Source organism: Eutrigla gurnardus, assembly GCF_963514095.1.
Source record: "Eutrigla gurnardus genome assembly, chromosome: 9".
NCBI classification, from domain to species: domain Eukaryota; kingdom Metazoa; phylum Chordata; class Actinopteri; order Perciformes; family Triglidae; genus Eutrigla; species Eutrigla gurnardus.
Window position 1 is genome coordinate 24,982,453 of NC_139923.1, and position 24,682 is coordinate 25,007,134.

A 24,682-nucleotide genomic window follows, 5' to 3' on the forward strand; every position below is an offset into this window, starting at 1 on the left:
TTTGTTTTCTTTAGACAGAGGCAGGTTAGCCATTTTCAGTTAAGCTAAGCTAACCGACTGCTAGCTGTAGCCTCATTAACACCACACAGAAGTGGAACCAAATCTCCTCAAACACTCGACAAGAAAGTGAATAAACATATTTCCCAAAACCTAAAACTATTCCTTGCAAAATAACAGTTTCCCCCTTAAATCTGAAAGATCTTTTCAACTTAATTACTTACACAAACATGTAAAACTAAAATCTAGCGTACTTCAGACGAGACGTTCATTAAGATCTTTTTCAGCAAACTAAAGTTTGAAACAAGAACAAATGGTGTGAAGCTGCTACAGTAAGTCTACAGCGGCATTAGTCATGCTGTTTCGGCGTGTGAAGTCGTGTCAAAAATAAACTAGACTGAAGATCCGCGTCGCTGTCTCGCCGCTAAAAAAAAAATAGCAAGTTTACTGGGAAAAAACACGACAGATTGAGAACAGATAGCGGAGACAAACCTGCACAAGTCAGCTCCACTGCAGGTTAACAAGCTGAACAATGCTGTGTGGGGACAAACTAAACGGTCTCGTCAAAATAAAAGCCTCCCCAATTCAGGTGAATGTAATGAGTCCTGCTGAGGATGAGGAGGAGGGGGGAGGGGAAAAAGTCAACTGCTGTCATGAGGGGGGAAAAAAGTATCCACGGTTGATTCTGTTGACTTTATTTCAGTTCATGTTACTCATACAAAATAATCTGTACAAAGGCTAAAATAGGTCATATCTTTGCATAGAAGGAACAGTGATGTAAAACAAAAAGCCAGGGTGGAATGGCACAATAAACTCTGCTCTCTCTAACACTCGGGCCGGGTAACAATTAGGTCAAAAAAAGGGATAAAGCCCCGTATAAAAATACTCTGCCTGCTCTCTCCACGCTGTAGAGACGAGAGACAAATTGGCGATGGTTCCCACTTTCATCATCTCCCTTTTGTTCTCAAAAAGAAAAAACAAACCGAAAAAAAACGTCTGCTCAACCGTCTGACTACCATGAGCTCATCGCAGCGTCTTTAGGACCCTCAGGTTTTGTTATTCTTTAACCCCCCTCCAAAAAAGAGGCCATTTTAAAGCAGGCGATGCCACTCTCTTTCATTTAATACACCGTGGGATCCGCTGTGACACCGCTTCACTTTGCTCTTCATGCCAAGTGCTGTCTCCTACCCCCCCCCCCCCCCCCCAAACTCCCCCAAATGTCAGCATCAAACACTGTCTAAATGCTGCCTGAATAATTGACAGTGACATAAAAAAGGGAATACATCAGGAGCGTCGAGTCATTAAACATGAAAGGCAATGAGCGCACGGTATCGCGGGGATTTTTTGTGACACTCTTTCCTTTATTTAAAAAATAGTTGATTTAGAGAATAAAGAGAAGGTAGTGCACCACCTAGTATAGATATTCAGAGTGCTTTCACATGTAGCAGAAAAACTCCACAGGACAAAAGGCTGGCAGGTATCGAGATAGCGCCACCCAGCAGAACACAACATCAAACACACCATTTCTAGAGCATACATTTCCACTGCTCAGATATTCAGCTGTAGCACGGGAGAAGGATTAGGAGGAGATTACAGAAATAATATGTCGGAGGTGGCAAAAAAAATAAATAAAAAAATAAAATAAAAATATAGCTTCTAGGTCTCAAAAATTCTTCACAGCAGACAAAACCCAATTACTGCATATGTGCATTCTTTCGTTCTTTAGCAGCTCTGTGGCTTACTGGGAGTGCTTCCACGGATAAGAAGGAATACTTTATACTCTTTCCAAAAGACAAAAGACAAGATGGGGGGGAAAAAAAATGAATTACTACAAGATGCAAATGAAATATGTCAAACCAAACATGAATTTACATCGAATTGACACCGCTCCCGCCCTTCACAGAGGCAGGAAGAAAAAAAAACACATGAGAGGATGGATAACATATGGGTGGAAGGAATATGTCTGTAAATGAGCACACGGTTTGTTAGGCAATTCACGATGGCAATTAAGCCGTCAATGTGATTCCAAGAGGTATAACGGTAAGTTACATCAGTTGTAAAAATGAGCATATTTACATCCGGGCGGGGGAGGTTTGATATACTGTAGTTACGTGAGCTCGGTTGTACAGTGTCAGCTAATAGATCATGCTCTAGAAATACATAACGCGTCCCACACTGGCGGTATTAAAAGACATACTGCAGATTACACCCGCGAGTCCTAGTTTAATTTAACTGGGTCTTAATGCAGAGAAGCACGGCGACAAGCGTGCAGTACATCTTTTGTGGGCTTCGCCCGATGCTGAAAGCCAAATTTCTCCCCTCTCTATCAATTCTGACTTAATTGCTTTAACTGCCTGAAGCAATGTAAGGACAGCGGGCCTTTTTTTTTTAAACATAGCAGAGACTAATCCTCTGAGAAACAAATGTTTAATGGTGTCATGTTCTCACAATGAGCGGCGATGAGCTTCTGTCATGAATGGAAAAAACAACAAACAGCCTACAAGAAAACAACAATATATCGTATAAAAACATTAAAACTGAGACAACCAAATGTACAAAAATAACTTCCTTAAACAGCTTTTCTTTTTCTTATTTTTTTGTTGTTAAAACGGCATTTATCCCAGCGTTCTAAAAAACAACGAGGGTACATTTTCTCTGACAATAAAAAAAAAAAAGAAAGAAAAATCTAGGTGACAAGTGGAGCTGAAATGGAGTTCACTCAGAGGAGGAAAAGTCAGAAAATGTCAGATCAGTTGGCGGGGGGAGTTTGCCGGCTGGCTCTCTGAAGTAAGATGTCAGATTTGGGAGACAAACACCGGATTTGTTTCGTTCCTTTTTCTCACATTCAAACATTTTCCCAACAGATGCAAGACGAAGCATCACAGTGAAATATTAATCTCCTTTTTTTTTTCTGAACTTCTTGCTTGCAGTTATGGTTCCAATGTAGTCTGATTTACAGGAATGGGTGCGGCTACAGGATATATACGCAGTCGCTTCCGGGTGAGCTGTACTTCCACGGCGACAGCCCCTTCCAGCTCCTGTATACGTAGCGCTCGGCGTCTGCAGGGCGAGGCAGTAAATAAAGGCCGTGTGGGGAGTTTGTGGAGGCAGCCGAGCAAAGGAGATGTGACCACTCGTGCCTGCGCTGTACATCAGCAGCTGTCATGTTCCCCCCCGTGGACACGACGAGGAGAGTCGGAGCATATGGGGGGGGATGGTGGTGAATCACAGCCAGCAGGGTCACTGCACATCACAAGCCCAATTCTATCGTTCCTGACACGCGGACCTCGTCCTAAAACGGCCTCTCTCAGATTAAATCATTATCAAGCCAATAAAAAGAATGACTTCAGGTGACACTGAGGGGAGACGGGGAATATCTAGTGAGTGCTGCGTCGTCACTCGTTAGCCCCATGGAGCCGTGATGCACGAGGTCTGAGGTCCAAGGCTTCCTCCAAAGTAACAAACTGGCCTGTCAACGTTTACCTTGGACACGATTTAAAACGCAGCCGGTGTTTCCTCCGCTCGGACGCAGCGAGCGAATGATCACCCGTCCTCTCCGGAAAATTCCACTTTATCACAACTTGGGACTTATTGTTGTATCCTTCCTGTCAGTAACAGCAAGAAACACACTTCTTTAGCCAATTGCAAAAAAAAAAAAGTGTATTGTCGAGTGTGTTTTGGTTGTCGGGGGTAACAAACCGAGCCAATGAGAGCTACGGGGAAGTCAGAGAAACAGGCTATATTAATGCACAATTTCTCACTGTCCTCCATATTCAGTATCTGAAAGTGAGCGTGGGTTTTGTGCACCACACATTGGCCCTCCGAAAACTCCCACGACGGATGGATGTAATCAGCCACGGTAATAGAAAACACCCCGAGTGCAGGGTTGTGTGTGTTTTTTTTAATGAACATGTGTCGACCGCTGTGAAAGAACGTATCAACTCCTCGGGAAAAAAAAAAAACGCGTTTGTGTGGAATTACACCGTCAACGTCTCTGTTGATTGAAGGAAAACACAACAGCCCACAACACATAAGCAGCACGGCGAAGGCCGTCCTCACAGCCGACGTCTGGATCGTTTCATAGGAGGGTAACGATGGAGCCGTTCTATCCGGGTGTTCCGGTGAGTCTAGGTGGGATTCAGCCATCGTGAATTTCGATTTTACACCTGTGCTATTCCTGTGAGATGTGAGAAGTCGTAAGGTTTCTGTGAAAAAAAGGCTCATATTTCACCTGATTATCAGCTTCAGGCACATGAGCAGTGAGATGATCGTGTATATATATTTTTAAACAGACCCAGATTTAACGGTACAATCTTAACTGGCTCACAGTTGACCTTTGACCTGTTGCTTTAGATGAAGGACTTACTTTCTGTTTTCTGCATAAAATGGTATCTAACTGTATCTATCTGTTGAAATGTCGTATTGCAACGTTATCGTCACCAAACGACGGCTTAAACCTCAACAATAAGCGGCTCTTTTCCACCAGCGATTGTCACATGCTCATAGAAATGTTGATGCCTCCAGCAGAAACACTGGAGGACGCGTCGAGTGTTCTCCATTCTGGAGGCGGCCAGCTGCTGCTCAGGCCTCTTGTAGGAAATCAGTGGTAAACAGACGCATCCTATAGGGCATGTTTCCATACCTATCTGTCTCAGCTTTGATCCTCCCACGCTCCCCCCCCCCCCCCCCCCCTCCACTCCTCCACTGCGGCTGCAACAAACGGAAGCTTACGACTACAATCACCCAAGTTGCAAAGCGGAGGAACTGTGCGATGGGAAGCGGTCGGCGGAGATAATACGTCTAAGTACGGTGCATTCAAGCTCATTGCTTTCTGAGAAAATAAATCGGGGTTAAAAAAAAAAAAGAAGTGGAAGCAGGAGGGAGTTGCCAGACGGAGAGAGGAAGAGCGAGGAGGGCAAATGGATGAGATCTTAAGAATATAGGAGGAGGTCTCCGGCCGCCTCAGCGAACACAATTGATGGCAGCCGGGAGACAACATGGCTGCTGTGTTCTGGCCCCTCGTGCCCTCACTTTCCTCTGCTTTTTTGTGTTGTTTTCTTTCCTGCTCTGCTGTTTGGACGATGTAATAAAACACACCGACAAAGTGTCTCTCACACACACGTCTGTTTCCTCAAAGGAGCAACTATATCACACAGATCTTTTCACCTGACAGTCTCGCTGCTAATAAACAGCCATTTTACACTTTTTGCACCACAGGGAATGGGAATACTGCTGCGTAGAATTACACAATGTGTGAGTGTGTGTGTGTGTGTTTTCACTTAGATTTGTGCATCGCAATGAAATTATTATTCAGAGGAAAACTGCAGAATTTGGCGTGAATTAAATCCATCTCTCACACTGACGTGACGTTCCTCCATCACCCTCGGTTTACCTGAGACTGCACAGCCGGATGGACCATATGAATCATGGATGACATTAAACACCATCACCTCCCCACCACACACACACACACACACACACACACACACACACACACACACACACACACACACACACACACACACATCTGAGAGCTCATTGCACAGATCTGTTCAACACATTCCACAGGAGAGTCGATGACATCAAAAATAAAAGAAAACGTGAAAAAAAATGAAGACATTTGACATTTTTTTCGAAGACAAAAGGTAAATCAGTAAAGTAGAAAACTAGCATGCCTTGTTGAAACTATTTTTTTTTTTTCATTTACAAGTGAAAATCAACACGAGGGGGAAAAAGAAACTCCGGGGTATTATCAGTTTCTTATGTTGTCCACGCCTCCACGTCGAGTGCGTGGGCGTTAGTAAAGGCTTCATTGTCTCAAAAGTCTGTCCTTCCTTCCAGCAAAATCTGTGTTAGTCCAAGCCAAAAAAAAAAAAAGGAGAAAAAGACAAGAAAATAAAACAGAAATGTACTCAAGAGGAGTGACAACCAATGGGATTCTCTTCCTTGCCAAAAGTAGGTGTCCATTCTCTTCCAGTTGTGTTACTCTTTGGCAAAAATGAATGGTGCGAAAAAGGAGAGAGAGCGTAACGAAGCGGGGATCTGTACAGAAGGTTTGGGAAGGGGATGGGGGGGTAAAGACGGTTGTAAAGTGAGAGGGGGGGAGCAGGGGGTGTTTAAATCAGAGTCTTATCCCATCAGGCAGTGGGGCTCCTCTCCATTGGGTGCCTTCCCCCCCGAGGCTAAGCGTCGTACTTCTTCCCTGTTCTGTGGATGTGGTGGAACAGCGTCATGGAGAACGCCATGCCCAGGAGCTGTGGAAGAGAGGAGAGAGAGAGTGAACATTTTGGATGTATACTAGTGTGTGTGTGTGTGTGTGTGTGTGTGTGTGTGTGGCCTATTTGATGTTGATGCCTCCGGCTGCAGTGACTTTTGATGCGTTGTAAATCTTGTGGCGAAGCTCGAGCACATTTTTCGTTCATCCCCCCCCTCTTTTTTTTTTTTTTTTTGCTAAGACGCCCTTCAAACGGGAGATCTGGAATTTTTTGTGATGGGGGGGGGGGGGGGGGTGTAAAGAGTGCGCAAGCATTATGTCAATGAAGTAAAATTGAGATGCCACTGAATCAAAGTATCTCAGCTATCTCTTTGAAGTTTCCATTACCCCTAATACTTCCACATCAAACACAGTCACGAGGCCGATCCTAAAACCATTATCTGGCAGTCCCGAAGGCAGGGAGGGGGGGGGGGGGGGTGCAAAGTAGTGTACGGTGCATAGTCTTTACAGAGACGGCACCGTGGACTTCCTGTAAACAGACTCCAGTGGGGATTCCTGCAGGAATCTCTTCTCTTCTTCTCTTCCTTTAGCTCCAGTCAAACCCCCAGATTCGTAAAAAGGCCGCTTCAAAGGCAAACGCTACCTTAAGCCGGCCCGTCAATCACCACACGGAGTGCCGTTTGAGGTAAACACCCGGCGAAGAAGGCAGTTCAGACCGATGAAAAGCCCACTCGGTTATGTATGTGTGGCTCATCTGCACACTCTGACATTCACGGATCGTTTTTTAGGTTTTTTTTGGCGTCTGATTCATTCCTTCTGCATGACAGTCGCTCCTACAGGACTCCTCATCCGCTTAAGAATACATGAGAAGATTTCACAATGACATCGTGGATGGAAGTTATCCATATAGGCTTTTTGCCAAACGTCTGTCATATATGCTGCAGGTCTAAATCATTCATCAGACGGTCGTCGGCGCCTCTGGCTACTGTGTGACATCGCAGACTTGTGGGGCATCGACTCCATCACCCCCAAACTTTCCTTGCGACTCAGCTAATCTGACAACTCGCGGAGGCTGTCTCCCTCACACCACTAAGACTCAGCGTGAGGAGGGAGAGGGATCATTAAAATGAACGTCAGCCGAGTCGATGTTGTGGAGTTTGATGCAGGACAAAGTTTTGCACCAACTTTATCCAAGCGGTGCCAGTATTTGTGTTTGCAGAAGAGTGAACGGACGGGGAAGTGATAGTGTCAGACACCGAGAAAGAGAGTCGGGAGTTAGAATAAATAAGTGAGAATGGAATAAGGCCGATCTTGTCATGAATACATAGCGATCTGAAGCTGGGCCGATATATCTACTGAAATCCTGACCTCCTCCCGGTGGGGGGCCGTGAACTTTAACGGCAGCTCAAGCACCATCTTTGTCCTGAGGACATTTGAAATGTGAGGAATCGTACGGAGCTCAGAGGTGTCATAGTGACGCCGCCTTGTTCCGAATGAACAATGGATTCATGGATTAACAAAGTGAAGGCTGAGGCCAGGGGGAAGATATAAAGGAAGAGGGCACGTTTTTAAAGCATGAGAAAGGGAGAAAAGAAGAAGAAGCGGAGGGTCAGGGGATGATGTATTCATCGCACAAACGGGAATTTGAAATGCGCTTCTATTCACCTGTTTTCACGAGCACTTTTGTGCGTAACAAAAAGTGGATTCTCGCTTGAGGTAGAAGAGGTGACGCACTGAAAACACAATGCAACAAATGGAAGCTTAACAGATCAATCATGACATACGCGAAGTGTCATCTCTTAAAGGCAGAGTAGGTCATTTGGAAAAACCGTAGAGGCTTTGACATTGAATGCATCACAGAACCGGAAAAGTCCCGCCTTTTTGTTTGGACCACAATCAGGAAGTAAGCATCGCCAGACGGCCAGACGGGGGGTTTTTACAGTCCTGCCACGGCCACAGATGATCTATATCACATCATTAATTTATTCATTGCTATCGATATGGTACGAGGACTTCAAATATTATAACAGAAAGTATTTCTGACTAGAATCACCTACTTCCGTTCATTTTGCATGTGCTAAAGACGCGTAGGAGCTGAAGGAGTGAAATAGAAGAATTGCTGCCCAGAATGTGAGGCAGGTGCAAAGAAATGATTTCATGGACTGGAGAAATAAGAGCAGCACAGAAAGCCATCGTTGGAAAGGTTGAATATTTGACACTCATTAAAAACTGGAGTGAAAACCATCCGGAGGAAGTTATTAGAAATGAGATTGCAATGCAACCATCGATCAGGGGCTAGGAGGCAATCCCAGTTACGTTACCCTGGACAGGTTGCCTATATGGCTCGTTCACCACATGTCGACAGACCAGCCGGTTAGTTTTTTCCGGATGCAAACCCCGACCCCTAAAAATGGCTCGTCTGGAGCGAAAACACGCTTATCACGGGGCTTTATGACTCCAATTGACGAATGCACGGAGACGGCAGGAAGAAGCAGAGAGACTGTGTGAAGATTACAGAAGGAACTGGAGTTCCTGATGAGTTCTGAATCAGTCAACGCTGAGCTGTCTCACACACACACACTCGGTGCATTGATAGCTGCAGCGAGCGTCCGTACAGTCGGCACTTTGGCTGACTGCAAAAACACTCAAGCAGTCAAATTTATGCAAAGGCGAGGGGTAAAAGTACACTGTGCTATATTCAGTCTGCAGACACTTTCGAGACACAACCTCCGAGTAAGTGGGAAATGTAGTGCAACAACAGCGAGACGCTCACTGAACAAAGAGGGATAGATGTAAAGCAGACTTTAGGGTCAAAAAAGGGAGAATCGTCAGCGTAAAGAGGAATAGATATCGACCTTCCCGACTGAGGCTTCCCCCGTCGCTCTATACCTGCTCCTCCATATTCAGTGCTCTCCTCTGATGGAGCCCCTTATACAGGACTGCAGGCTGCTTGGCACAGAGCCAGAAGACTTTGATTCTCCCAGACGGGATCAGGGTGCACAAGACAGTGATTTCAATATTTAAAGATGTGTGGGTGCCCAGAACGCCCACCGAGAACAGGCCTCATAACTTTCTCAGTGGAAGACGGTGGCACAGAGGCCACGGGATGCACACACATTTGATTTTTATTCCTTTCAGACACAAGCAAATGCACCCAGACACAAAGAGGGAAACAAAAAAACAAAAAAAAAGCAGAGAAGTGCCAGGAAAGAACAATTTGTCACGAAGCCTCCTACCTGCACTACCAAGATGACCATGCCTATGGTTCCCAGCAGGTGCTTGTTGTCATCCAGCCATTCCTCCACTTTCTCGAAGCAACCCTTTAAAAAGAAAAAAGAAACAGGCACAAAGGCTGGTAAAGACACCTCTAAAAGTAAAAGTGCTTTTCACAGTGTTGCGAGAATTCACGTAGAAAGAAAAGTCAACGCTTTTTCCACACAGATGCATTTTTCACGTATGAGATTAACCACTGGATGAATGGACGACCAGGTGGGGCGTTAAAACGAGTGAATTACCCATGAGTGATGCCGTGTGCATGCAGACTTATGGGCCATACGGACAGATGTGTGCACTAACTCTTAAATATATTACCACCTGGGTTCATTCGCAGGGCACCCGCCGACAGGGAGGCGGGCTGAAGGACTTAATGGCGGTTTCAGCTGCAAAGTGGTGCCCCCTTCCTTCGAGTCTGGATGCTGAGGCAGCATGTAAGGCTTTCGCTGTATAGTGTGCTAGCTGTCTCCTCTGGGCAGGATTACACACAAGCTTTTAGTGCCGCGCTTTCCCAATGGGCCAGCTCAATGTCCGCCTATTCTCATATTGGCAATTATATTACAGCTTTTAATCCTCTACTCTGGACGTGCTAACAAACCAGATGCCAGACCCCAAATAGCGGATTAGACCTGTAATGGGCGGAGATCGGTGAACATTGTGCTCCAAGCCTTTTGAGACAAAAAAAAAAAAAAAGGGCTGTTATGTCATGCATAATGGAGACAAATCTAGCGTGACCAGAATTCAGCAATGAGGAGAGAACTTTAAAAACTACAGAACAGATGGACAGAAGATTATACGACTTTTATAGACATGGAAGTCTCTCCCGGTACGCCGGCTTCCTCCCGCAGTACCAAGACGTGCTTCATTGATGACTCCGAGAGTGAATGGTTGCCTGTCTCTGTGTTTATCTCTACGTGTCTGTCTCTGTGATACACTAACAACCTGTCCCGCCCCCCCTCTCTGTGACCCTGAACAGGATATGATCGATAACGGATGGATGGATGGGGTCACGACCCCTCCAGTCCAGCAGGGATCTGTGTTCCTTGTTCCTGACAATAACAGCTGATATCAAATCACACCAAAGGAACATCCGTTGACTCGTTTCCACACGTTTCCACACGTGCACACGCCACCGACCTCCCACATTTGTGAAATAATTATGTTTATTTATCGCTTCTAAATCCTCTGGTCTCCCATTTCTGCTGCAGCCTTTGACTAAAGAGACACAAAAGGACTATAAATGACTCTTAATAGTTGTTTTGCATCTCTTTGTAGTCATTCTGTTTCTCTTGCAGTCGTCTTTGTGTTTCTCTTTGGTCAGTTTGCATTTCTCTGTAGCGTCTTTTTAATTATTTAATTGACCGTCCAATGAGAAAAAAACCCAGTAACTTCAAACAGAAGCTCTGGCTCGGCGGCTCCGTAGCGCGTTGAGACCCGGTTACCACTTTGTAATACTTCCATAGGTATAACATATAGTGTATGTATAACAACAACAAAAATAAATATTATAGCCAACGGGAACTCACCCTGTTCCAGAACATGTTTGTATAGTTCGCCCCACAGTTCTGGTAATGTTCCTGGCAGCAGCGGTCAGGAACCACCTTCTCCTTCAGGGCGTCGTGCCAGTCGGTGTACGCTATCACACCACAGCACTTCCACTGTGGATGACACACACACACACACACACACACACACACACACACACACACACACGGAAACATGATTAGTTAATGGAAGACCTCGAACTAACTTTAATGCGACACATATTGCAATTAGTCTTCTCGATTTAGAGGCCTGTAATAATGGAGTCGTATATTTAAGCAGCTGGTTTTGACTTTTAATGTTGCATTAAAGCCAGAAAAATACATTAGCTGGAATATTTCAGTAAAACTTTGCATTTTTTTGCTGCAGCGAGTGAACACTCATGCTAATGTCCTGATATTGGATGGCCTGCACGGTGTGAGAGGTGCCTACCTCTGCCTGGATGATGTTCCAGGCGTTCCGCAGGCCGATGTTGTTCTCTGAGTTGTAGAGAGCCAGGCCGTCCTTCAGATCCTGCTTGGCGTTCTCGCTCACCTGGAGACAGGGACAAGAAAAGGGACCTTGGTTAGAAGGGGTCATCTTGAAGAACTCTTAATTGAGTTCTAACATTAACTGTAGTCTTTATATTGGCAGTTGGAGCAGATTTATGGGATAATGGTGGCAGTGAAGTGCTTTTTTTAGAGCTTTTCAAGTGTATGATTGATTCCTTTTTTTCTGTGTGAATTGACTGCTCATCATGATGGGAATTGACAGCGACTAGAAAGTAAATACCAGCAGCTCAATTACAGGTAACCTTCTTTTCTTGTCGTCTTTAAATAACCTCGTAATGGTGACTTGGAATGCTTGCGTGACGACCGCCGGTGTGACACGTGTCACGTGTTTCGCTTGGCTCCACACGCCCTTCAGACGAGGCAGCGAACCATTTTCCTCTTGAGTGAGCCCCGACAGTATGCTGGGGGTTATGCCACGTCTGGCAGGGATAAATATCTCATCCGATGTGTTAATGAGATACAAAAAAAAATAAAAATCTGTTTTGCATCACCCGTGGAGCTTCGCTAACTGCCAGGACGGATGGAGAGGCGCATGGTGTAATCATGACGAGGGGGGGTGACAAGCACCGCCAGAAATCATGCTGTACATTTTCACAGGCGAGTTATATCGCAAACAAAAAGGATTGCACTTGCTTTAATGGTTACAGCTTAAGACCTCCGAATGCGCCCTCGAGGAAAGAAAAAAACAAGAATCTGCACACAATAAGAGAAGCGACATCGTGGCTGTCACCGCCTGACACAACAAGGTGCTTTCAGCTATTCTTCAATTTCTTTCCTCGCAGAAGGGAGCCTGGTTGCTCAGTAAATCCCCCCAAAATAATATCAGCCTGGTAGATAATGTGGAGAATACATACTTCTATAACAGAGACCTGATGTTAAAGTCAGTTGACTTGAGATCTGTATGCTGTGCTGGATATGAGAGGTGGATCAAACCTCCCTTTGATCGTACAGAAAATTAGATTAGGCTTTAAATGAAGTGGTTCAGCAGTTTATTTGAAGAAAAAACCCTCAAACGCCTGTTTTCTGACATTAGTATTTGCCGAATCAAACTTTTTCAGAGTAATTAAAGATTCCCTGACAATAAAACGCGACTGTAATCGCTAATCGTGCAAAACCCACTTTAAAACAACCCACTAAAAAAAACCTTTGAAATAGGATTAGTATGATTTGAAACCATACGTTCCCCCCCCTCTCCTTGCTCCGTGACTTTGCTGATGCAGACGAGCGTATCTGCCTTTGCACCTCGGGCTGCAGGGCTTCGCCGTATCTGTCCTTGTGCAGGGGAAAATGAGACGAGGAGCCGCATCATCAATCTCTGCCTCGTACTTTGTTTCCATCCTCTATCTCGTCCTCTCCATCTCGGCTGCATGTGATGCCGCTCGCTCATTACTGACTCCTCGCGCCAGCAGCCACTAGAGAGCAGGAAGAGGGGGGGGGGGGGGACCACTACTAGAATAGAAAATCATCTTCCGAGTCGCCAATAAGTCTCCGCATGTCTTGTTTCATGTGTGGAAGTCTTTGTTACGGTGCTGAAATGAAACTTAATGATCCAGATTTGCCGCTAACGAGAGGCAGACAAACGACTGCAGAACAAACTGGGATTTGATCATGAAACCTTCCTCTTGAAAGAAAAAACAAGCGGATACATAAACACTCTTTGTTGGATTAGCCTATTTTTTTTTGTGATGAGGAAAACTAACTTCTTGACTGAAGCTTGCGTTTTGCTGGTTCTGGAAATCTCTCACAAAAGAAGATGCTTGTTAAAGCTATGGTCTATGGTTTGGAATAAAAAAAAAACAATCAATCAGTCTATCAGCCGTAAGCCTGCATAGAAATTGACCAATGGGAGCCATTGCTCCAGAAGGCTCCTATTGGCTCGTACCCTCGTACCCTCCCCTCGTCTCCCCTGCTCCTCGTCATCCCACCTCGTCCCCTCCCACTCCCGCCTCGTCCAATCGTGGGTCACTGATGGGAGTGGTTTGGTTGAGAGCATCAACTCTTGCCGGAGGGCGTCACCAACGTGCGATTCCTCAGTAGTGGCGTATTGACAACACGCTGAGGCGCGGATCATACTTCTCATTACACAGATAAGCCGCTGAGTTTCCCTCCACTCTCTGGACCCCGACCAAGTCCAGCTCAGCAACACAGGACAGCACATTCATCACGGGGATCTCAGGAGTTCAGCTCGGCCTCGACGGGTGAACGCACCAGAGTCTGGGAGAGGGAGGCAGCGGAGGGAGATGTGCAGATACACTCGACGGGTTTTCTGTTGCTGTGCACCAAAGCCGGGAACAGAGAGTGGGCGGTGGATTGTCTGATAAACACCTGCCACGCTGCAATAACACGCTGCAATAATAAAAGTCAGCCGGCACAGAAATGACCAAACGGCGAAGCTATTTCATTTTTGGTTTATTTTCTGTCTTCAATTTTTTACAAAAATCCCTCTTTTTGGCACGCAGACATTAATAATTCCTGTGCAAGGACTCTTTCCTGTCAGGATGCCCCCCCCTCCCTTCCAGATCTGGTGACATGTGAAACACCTCAGGACCTTGTCACCATGCCGACACGCTGCTGACTCATTACCCGGTGTGTATAGCCGTGTCTGAGCCGGCTGCTGACATTTCCAATGTGGAAGATTTCTGATTCTTTCATTGTTGTTTTCAATGTTTAATATGCACCTCGAATCCTCGTTTCCCATTCAGACGGCAAAGGTCACATCTGTGCCATTTAGGTGACAAATCCTGCCACGGAATAACAAGTGTCCAGATATGTTATTGCAGCCCGGTGCAATTCTCTCGTGCTTCCGTCTCATTAGTTCTTCCCCTCCGAGGACGACCGGCTAACAACCGGAGCCTCGGAAGGCGGTTTGAGTTCACAGAGCACCCAGAAAGTACCGCTTCTTTACAGTAGGTGGTGTAACGGGTGTACAGAAGAGCAATTAGTGCAAGTTTAATCCACTCCCCGACTTCTATTCATCACTTTTGGATGATTGCGGTCTTCAAACGATGTTTAATTCGGCAACGAAATCACAGCCGCCGCAGTGCAGTTTCACTAAAGGAAAGGAATATCGGCCGAGCGTGCAGGAGGTTTAGGCAACACATTACCACTGTGATGGGAAAACCAACAAAAGAACACAGCAAACTAAATGAAAACACAAGTCGTCTGTGAAATGAGACAAACGGTACATTCGGATTTCGTTTCAGTAGACCGCCACCTTCTGTGCTGGAAGAGAATTGAGCTTTGAGTCGGTTATTAATAACCGAGTGAGAGAAACACCGATATGATGATGTTTTTCTTTTTCCTCCAACACTTTCTGAAGCACACCAACGTGTTATCACCTTCTGAGTTATTTACGGAGCAACATGTGGAGAAAGTGGTGGGAGGGAAGCAAACAGGAAAGTGGAAGGCCGGCTTATACAAGCATATCGACGCTTTAAACACTCCTATAACACACTATATACTGTCTGCACATGGAATTCATTTTCCCATGGTTTCATATGAATTCACACGTATGGCTTATTTGCACCGTAGCATTTAGGTCAAGTTATTTTCGTTCTGGTCGAGGTAAGCTTTGATGAGAGATGAAGCGGAAAACAGTGGGAAAACTGGATATGGACACTAATCCTGAGGGTCTTCTCTGTGAAAGAGGGACCGAGACTCTTCTCATCTCCTCCCTCTGGTCTCGTCCTATGAAGTTGAACACATTCGCTACATCCTGTCACTTGTTTTACTGTTTCTTCTCGTAAAAAAAGGAGGCTTTTCTTCTGTACTGTCAGATCACAGGAGACCGCGGTTGGCTCATCTAAAGGCAGCTTACAGTATTGAAAGAGTGCCACCTCATAACTGAGACACTAAAGTGACGGTTACACCCCGTCTTCCATCATTAGCTCTACTCTTTTCAAGTTTTAAACTCATGTGAACCATCTTTCCTTTTTATCCCTCCACATCATCTACGGCCCCCTATTTCCACAGAGTCCACTATCATTCCAGAGGTCGCGTATTACATTCAGTCTGGGCCCGATGGCCGCAATCGTCGCATCCTTTTTGAGGTCCTCGAAGAGCCGACAATATCTCCCCGTCGCTCACATCGCTCGGCCCTGAACAGGGGGTGTTAACTAACCGCCCGGAAAGTGTAATAAATGATGTGGAGAGAGGGAGCGTCAAAGCCAGAGGTCCCCAACAGCACATCATTAAAACGGATCCTCAATTCCCTCAGTTGCTCTGCACGCCTGCGCCGGCTAGCCCGAGGCCGGGGGGGCATTCAACAGAGCGAGGGGAAGACCCCCTCCCTCCCTACTTCTCTGTAATTGGTCTGGGAAAAAATAATGCATGGCCAGGGATTCTGCCTGCGAAGCAATGCAAGAGTAGATGTGTGTGTGCTGGCGTGTTGGGTTGTTAGTAAGATGAATCTGGAGTGTTCCCCGCTCTCCGAGCTCGTCTTCAATGTGGTTAACCTTCCACCTTCCTCCATGACATCATCCTCCTCACCGTCTTCCTCAAACTTTTGATCCTTGCAGGCTGTTTTTATCTATATCACACCTCCCCTCCCTAACACTTTCATCACCCTCCCCTTTCAGATCTCACCTGCCATTTGCCTGCCACTTCCTGTCTCTGCTCGCCAGGTTCTGCTTCCTAGTAAAAACCTTTGCGTTTGGGCTTCGGCGCGTCGCTTTTCCTTTTTTTTTGTCGTTGCTGGAGGCACAATGAGGTCACGCCGTTAAAGACGGATAGTTGTAATCTGGTTCGTGGCCCGGCCATCTGCCATAGTCAGCTGGCCGCTAACTGCGGAGCCAGCCTTTATTATACCACGGCCCCTACATGGCATTTAATCAGAGAGCTTAACACCTCTGGGCCGCGGAGGGGAAAGTGGAGGTGGGGGGTACCTACATACCTGGAGGCAAGGCGGCTGGGGGAGCAGGGAGACACATTCTCCATTAAGAAGAAAGAGCAGAACCTCTTGAACAGGATTAAACTGGTGGAAATGCAGAAAGAAGAGCCAGACAGTGCGACTAAATGAAAGCGGTGGGAAAAAAATCGAGTTCCAGCAGCAAAACCAGCTACTATATGTTCGTCTCTTCCCCTCATCTCGTCGACAGCTTGTCATCCTGAGAGATCACAGCGTGCAGAGGCGTCACTCATGACTTAAAGAAGGCCTATTTGAAAGACTAAAATATCTGTTTTGCAGGCCTCCGCCGAAAGACGCTCCCAAAAAAAAAAAAAGAGCTGCCGACTACTGTACGTCTTCCAGACTTGTTAATAAATGCCTTGTGATTAGCAGATCAAATAGGAGAAGTGAATTAGCCATTCCTCTGATCACAGCCTGTAGCGGAGGATGAGGAGAGCCTCACACGGCATACCAGATCTCGCTGGATAGGAGAGGGAAAAAACACATCGTCTGAAGGCCTTCGCGTGATTGACGGCGATTGTCCTTCATCCGATCGTGACATTGTTCAGCGCCGTCGGAGTAATAGCGCCGCGGCGATTTCCTCAGATTTCGCAGGCCGTCTTCTTCGGAGGCAGTTTGCAAAATGCCATCTCCAATGACGTATAATTCGCTGTAACGACCTTGCTTTCCAATGACATTTGGAGAACGATAAAGGGAAATATAGTGGGTACTGATCAGCATTATCACATCCCATTAGAGGCTAATGCCGGATAAACACATTGCGATTTTGGCAAGATGGAAGAAAACATAAAATACAGTTGCTCCTCCAGACTCATCCTCCATCCCTCACTAATGCGGACTCATTTGAGTCCACATTTAAGAAATCCTCAAGCGGCTATCTTCACAGGTGATGGGTAGGTGCTGCCGTGAAGTCAAGAGTCTCTCGGTTTAAATTCCACCGGAGGGATCAGGGTTTGGAGTTATTTACTCATTTTATTTTATCCAAAGTTAAGCCTGTAATATTTTTTGAAGATAAGGCAACAGACATATTTACTCCTGACAGCGCGTGCCTCCAAGACCCGATCCGAATCTGAGAATGGATCGGCTGCTAAATGAATTCCTTTATCTGCCTGAGAGACTAAGTTTGAGCAATAACCTCAGAACAAAGAGCGAGAATTAACCGGCGGCCCCGGGGGGCCGGGCGACACAGAGTCTTTGCATATATAAATAGACGGATATTTCAACGATGCGTCCTTGAATGTCTTCATTGCTTTCCCTTATTCACGTTGGGGAAATCTCCGGAGCTTTACGTGTCGTCATCTGCTGCCACCACACGGGCTTACACCTGACTCGAGATCATGTGGGGGTCATGGGAAATATGCTCGGGGCCAATTACAGGGAGCCAACTGGTGGGGATTGGAGCTGCACTTTGCAGCCTAACCTTTGACAACTGGGTTAACGGCTGAATGGAGATATTCAACCTTCTGTCGGAGGAACCAAAAAAGAAAAAAAGGTGACCTCGGATACCCGGAAACAACTGCAGATAGACATGTTAATCCACTAAGACCTTGTGTTGCTTTGCAGTGTCTGTGCAAGTATATAAGACAATTATAGGCTGCATGTAACAGCGTTAACTGTAACAATAACAGACGTTAGATTTAACATCCAGGCATAGAAGAAAACATGCAAATGAACTTACCTTATCTGAGTACACAAAGAACAGGATGAGCAATATCAGCTCCGCCAGGAGAATTATCAGCAGGACAATGAAGAACTGCAAGAGAAAGTGGAGAGAGAGCCTTGTTTTAACCGTCGCTCGGGCTTTATTATTAATCTACCTTGTCATGCCGGTGAAACCACGTTGAATATAAATGTGAGAGGCCTCTATCGCTGTCACTCGTCTCTGAGTGCTGCTAGGATGTGAGGAAAAACCGGCAATTACATGATTTTTGATTCATACTTTGGCCCTCGAATGTTATTCTCCAGACGATCAATCTATTCAGGTTGGAATCATTATTTCACATTTTGTGAAAAATACTTATGCAAGAGTTATGTGGGAAGAAGATTGAACGGTAAATCTGATATAACAGTCATCGCCCTATTAGCTTTGCTTAGCAAAGAGTTAGCCTGCATCCATCTGAATGTAATAAAAACGGCCTCCTAGCACCTCTAAAGCTCACTAATTAATACATTACATGCAGAAAAAATAAAGTGTAAAAAAGGACACTGTTATTGGGAGTGAGAAACAGCCCAACACTTCAAAAAAATCAGATCCAACAGCTTTAGCAGTGCTAAAAGGCTTGTGTTGCTAGCCGCTCCCCTCTGTTTCCTGTGTTTGCTAAGCTAGCTGAGTGCGGGCGGTAGCTTCATAGTTAGCACAAAGAAAACAAACAGAGAGTTGCATCGATCATCTCAGTCTGACTCTCGGCAAGAAAACAAGCCTGTTTTGTAAAGTGTCGAACAATTCCTCCAAGATTACCCGTTTTTGAGCATTATAAATAGCAACTCAGATTCCTCAATAATACAACAAAGCAACAATCACATAGACACAAAATACGATAAGGAAAAGATGGAAGAGATGAAGGAGGAGATGGGGAGAAACACAGGGAAAGAAGAAAAAAGGAGAATCTAAGTGCTGGGGGGGATTGCGAACTTGTGCGAGGAGGGAGAGAAGGTTTAATACCTCCCTAGATTAAATTCAAACACAGCCTCGCATTTCATCTACTCCCGTCCCGACTCGACTCCCCTTCAGCTCAATGTTTACGCAGCTCTGCTGCACAGCATGGGAGGAGGCATGCAAACCTAGATTCTAGAGAAACCCCATTAATTGGAAACTCATTTGGGGTGGTGGTGAGGTGGTGAGGTGGTGGTGGTGGGGGGGGATTATTTGTGTCAAGGCCCAAATGAAATGGTAACGGCAGTTTACTGTTGGGTTTACCACGTATCTGGGTTGCCAGTTTAGCATATAAGTGATGCATTTTGCTGCTGCTGGAAGTTAAAGGGACAGCTTGTACACTAAATCGGTGGTGCTCTGATGACAGTGTGCAATTCACACGCCCGCACCGCTTTGTGGGCGTTTATAGCAATTCACACTCGGAAGAGTTCAGATTTATCTCTCCCACTTTCTCTATTTTCTTCAAATTTGTCAAAAAAAACAACCTAAAAAATTGGCAGCAAAGGACGTGTAAGATTTGAATATTTCTAATCCAGAGCGAGTCGTCTACAGAGGAACTTCAGAGATAATGTGTCAAGGTGGATGCTCAGATCTGTTGTCTGTGGGAGACTTAATGAGAGTCCACCCCTGGGTGAGCTGAGCCGGACAGACTCAAACAAAAGTTCTTCAAAAAAGAGAATTAATGTGGCTAAATGTGACACACACAGACTTAATGAGAAACATCAGAACTTCTAAATTCCCCATTAAGTCGCTCTTTTCTTCTCATTTTCAAATTTCTCTTCCCCCGTCACCCTCCTGCAATCTTCCTCTCGCTCTGCTTCACAGTTGTTAGGCAGGTGAAGGAAGCCATGTCGAACACTGAGGATTTGGCGGGGCTTTGGACTGATGCAAGAGCTTCGGGGGATTGAGCTGTTTGTGATGTTAAGCACCTCGAGCCCGTGAATTCTCATTTAAAGTTTCCATACATGAAAGTTTCTCTTTTCTTTCCTTTATTTGCAGCCGATCCATGGAAATCTCCTCCCATTGGGTGGACTTTTGTAATTAACTCGCGCTTAAGATAAAACGACGACAACTTTTTTTGTGGAAAACAGCGCAACGCCGAGACAAAAGGAGTCTTTGTGATGAATAATAGAACATGCTCAATTATTGAGCATGGAAATATCAAGTGCTTTTAGTGCACATACAGTAATTCAGCCACGTTGGGCGACACAAAGGGCCTCTTGACTGACGGCTCTTTTTCTGGGATGTGACCAAAGCCAAGGAGACGGCATGAATGCGTTGGTGTTAATTAGCAGAACTGGGAGAATCTCGCTGCTCAGCTCTAATTTTTCCTTTGAAGGCCCCTGAGGTTTGACACAATGCAGACTGAAGTCTTCCTGTCAGCCGGCTACCTAACCGCCGAGGTTCCCCGCCTGGAAGACGGCTCCAGCTCCAGCCTGTGACCAGCGTGCGTGGGCGTACAGACGGTCACGTGTGCGAGCATCTGCCTCCGCAAGACATTTCTGTCAATATTTGCATGGACTGATGTGGAGGAATGTGTGTGTGTTTGTGCGTCTTCCCCCGAACTCACGCTCAGAAGCAGGCACTTGTTCTCCTTGATGGCGCCCAGGCAGCCGAGGAAGCCCGTTACCATGACGATGGCGCCGATGCCGATGACCATGTTGGCAGCCGACAGGGAGGGGAATGAGGGCGAGAAGGTGGCGAAGCTGCCCTGCGACACGGAGAGCCAGATGCCCACGCCGAGCAGCCCGCAGCCGCATAGCTGCAAGGAGATGAAGACGGACGACAAGGTTAGAAAACAAAACAGCAGATAAGTCGCACTGCAGAGCGAGCAGCATTTACAAACAAGTTCATGTTCAGCTCTCCCCCGGCGGGTTCTGCTCCTAATATAACGACAGGGCTTCTGAACAATACAGTAATCTACAGAGTGAGGGTAGCTCCCTCCAAATGAGCACAAAGCCCAGCGCATAAAGCCCAGTGCAACAGGCTCACACTGTCATCCATCACCAAACACAGAAAAAAACAGAGGGTTTACACCAATTAAAACAATGATAAGCCAATAACAGCTCCACAAGAGATTAGAGCAGGAAAAAAAATGGGACTTTTTCATGTTTGAGCTGATAAATCCAGAACAAACAGAGATGTAATGACTCCCACCTTCTAAAGCCAAAAGAAAACTTCAAATCTGCAGTAGACTTGAACTTCACCTAGAGGGAGCAATACCCTTATTCCCCCTCTGTCACCCTGCCAGGCCCCCGCTGGTGTGAGTCCATTAATACAGGAAAGTGTTTATGGAAGGCTTTGATTGCTCGAGTGTCCCATCTGCTGACGCGTGGCTCCATCTATCAGAGATAAGCGTCGTAGGGCACGCCACGCTGCAAAAATATGGGCTCGGGTGACATTTTTTTCCTGCACCTAATAGAATGAAATACCCGAGGGCGATCCTGACACTAATTAAAAACAAAACAAATAAGGTAAAAATATGGGCACCATAGTAATTCACTGCACCTCGGCCCCTTTCCACCTCCTCCCTTCTCATCTTTACACCACTGCAGCAGAACAACTTAATGGCTGTCATCAACATAGTACACACACACACACACACACACACACACACACACACACACACACACACACACACACACAGGTCAGAGTCTTGAAGAAATCTCCGCTTCCTTTTTCCCTCTTTCAGAACAATTTAATTAATCCGCAGCACTCTCTCTCTGACAATGTTTTCACTGATGGAGAAAAAAAAAAAGAAGCCCAACGAGATAACAAACCTGGAAATGTGCTGCAGCGCTTTCACATCAAACAAAAACATCGTCAGCCGGACTGACGAACGACACGAGCCGCCGAGAGCCGCACCGCCGGCAAACAACGTGAGTGAAAGCACCAGACTCGTAAGTGGCTGTCGGAGACGCGAGGCGATGATGTGCGAGAGGAAACCTTTTCAGATGGAATCCTCAAGAGCTGGCGAGAGACGCCGCAGGTCTAATGGGTCCTGCAGGATCTGCAGATACACAAACTGAAGTCTCGACGAGTGCACTCTCATTGACCTTTGACTTTGTGCGGGCCGACCTTCAGCAGCACACTCGGAGAGACGCATTATCTCCAGAGGAGTAAGAAAGGACTCCATGTAATTAAAATCGAGGTCACAGGAAATCAGGAGCGAGCGTAAATGACTCAGGATAGATAAAAAGCCCTGTTTGAGAGTCCTCATATTCCCTGCGTTGATTGACGGCGCCGCCCAGGGTGCGATTTTGCAAAAGATTGGAAGTTGGCGCTGTAACTAATAAAAGTGAGTGCTGCTGCAAGGTCGACGGGGACTGAGAACTGTTCCCACCTGGCAAACTCTCAGAGAAAGACGCTGGGTTTTAGTCGAGTTGGATCGGGTTTCTCATCCCGAATGAAACGAGTGATGGTCGGACTTTCAATCGTCCGTCGTCTAAATAATTCAGAGGCGACTGCATTTTGCTGGGAGCCGCCTGCTGGCGCTGCCCCTTTGTGCTTCCCTGATTAAAAAAAAAAAAAAGAAAAGAAAAAAGAATGAATACGTCAATTGTAAAGGCTGGTAAAGGTCACGTCCCTAATGGAAGAGCGGCTAATATACGGAGTCACAGCTGAGGCTCTCCAGAAGGTCGGATTATGCGGAGAGCGTGAGGAACGGGTTCGAGGGAATACGCTTAAAGAGGCCTGATAGGAGGAGCGGACGAGGAGCTTTAGGAGTCCGAGTGGGGAGGAACGCGCCGCCGTCCCTTAATTGTGTTTAATGCTCGGTGAAGGGAGCTCGTCCAAGTGTGTCGCTCTCTTAAGTGACTGTGAAACCGCTCAATCTGCCTGATCTGAGCCTACCAGGAGTAATCTCTGCTTCTACTACTACTACTACGACAACACACGCCGTCGGACCTTTGTGTCGGCGCCACAGGAAATACCTCCAGCGTAAGCCTTGATCCCTTCTGTTATCTGACCGCGTCCGAGGTTGACCTCCAGCCTCGCCGCTGAGCTCCTTATCTACTCTTAATTGTTGCTGCGACATCTCATCTGCGGTGACGAAGGATGAAGGAATCTCCCAAACAGCAGAGAGGCGTGTTCAAAAACACTGTTTAGCCATTCAGTTACTGTTATAACATCAATCAGACGCTGCAGTCACAGCTAACCTTTGGGTCGGAGGAATAAATTGGCCTATTACTAGGGGAAAAAAACAGTTTATGCAATGATGTTTCAACTCGCTCGTGCACTGAATAATGTGATGTCAGTCAATACGCCGACTGATGCAACAACCTTTTTTCTGATCTGAGACCAGCGCTCGCACTCGATGAATGATCTGCGAGTCAAACAGTGCGACCGTTTACAAAGCTTACATGACACGACATGTTGTCGGAGTCCCTATCAATGCATGCCAATTAAAATAATACTCCGCCCGGCCGACGCGGTGGCTGCGGGTCATTAGCCTGCTTGGAAATCGTCCGCGTCGGCGTCTTTGCAGAGCCGAGGTCTGTCGTTAAACAACGGGGTGACGCGTGACAGCTCTCCAGGTTCACCTCCCATTTTAACAAGCTTCGGTGAGGGACAGGGAGGCTTTTTGTGCTCTACATTTTTCAAATATGCACTTGTGGTTTAGTTACACTGTCAAAATGACTTTGCCATTGTGTCTTGTTGACATCCCCCCCGAGTTCACATGCAGCTTTTTTTAAATCAATAGTTAACCAACATTTTGAGAGCACCTGCAGAAAGCAGCAGATCGGAGCGAACGCCAACTTTTCATGATGTGAATCCATCTATCTGGATGCTTGGAGCCCTGCTGTTTGTGGCTCTTTAACAAGCTCGGGGGGTGGAAATAATTGCAATAATACTGGGTGAGTCAACTGTAAGGCAACTTTTTTTTCCCAACAGGAAGGAGAGGTGAAGGAGGGTCAAAGCAGAAGATGTGTGAAAGAGGGTTAGAGAGTATTAACGGCAGAAAGATTGGATTCGTATGTGAGATGTGTGCAAAGACAAAGAGAGAGATTGAGTTTAGAGGAGCAGAAGAAAATAGAGGCTGACCCCTTCATCCGAACGGCCGGCTCTGGGAATCGTCAGTTGCCGCGGTAACTGGCTCAGTGACACGGAGCCACTCGGCACAGGACCCCTCTTCAATCTCCCCCCCAGAGGAAGGGGGTCTGAGAGAGGGGGGGGGTGTATATGTGGAAGTTGGATGATATTGACCTTGAGCGCTCAGAGAGGTCACCGTCCTGTCACAAAGAATGACAGATTTTGTCAAATGACTGCCGTCCTCTGTGGCTCAACTCTCCTGCAAATACGTTTATAAAGTTTAATTGAGTGTGTAATGTGTGTGTGTGTGTGTTTGCCTCTTACTCCAGTTTACCGAAGGCTTTAAAGCTGATAGTAAATAAACAAATGGATTTTTTTTTCACAGGCATAATAATCTCCCGTAGACATCTGCCGCGCCATACTGACAACTAACCTTTTGTTTAAGTAATTAGAACTTACAGCACAATAAACCATTAAATTGGGGAAAATGCCAACCGTATTGCGCCGCTTTAGGA

General features: G+C 46.2%; 1 protein-coding gene across 2 annotated transcripts in view; it reads right to left on the reverse strand.

The window, feature by feature from the left end:
- Positions 1 to 671: 671 nt before the first annotated feature.
- The window catches only part of tspan9a (tetraspanin 9a), a 149,573-nt gene continuing 125,562 nt past the window's right edge, over positions 672 to 24,682 (reverse strand). For both annotated transcript variants that reach the window (XM_084018025.1, XM_084018024.1), the window contains 6 exons: positions 20,707 to 20,898; positions 18,162 to 18,236; positions 11,459 to 11,560; positions 11,011 to 11,142; positions 9,448 to 9,531; positions 672 to 6,251 (listed from right to left, as the gene is read on the reverse strand). In XM_084018025.1, the coding sequence (XP_083874151.1) occupies positions 6,180 to 6,251; positions 9,448 to 9,531; positions 11,011 to 11,142; positions 11,459 to 11,560; positions 18,162 to 18,236; positions 20,707 to 20,898 (657 nt within the window). In that variant the 3' untranslated portion in view covers positions 672 to 6,179. The remainder of the gene's footprint in view (positions 6,252 to 9,447; positions 9,532 to 11,010; positions 11,143 to 11,458; positions 11,561 to 18,161; positions 18,237 to 20,706; positions 20,899 to 24,682) is intronic.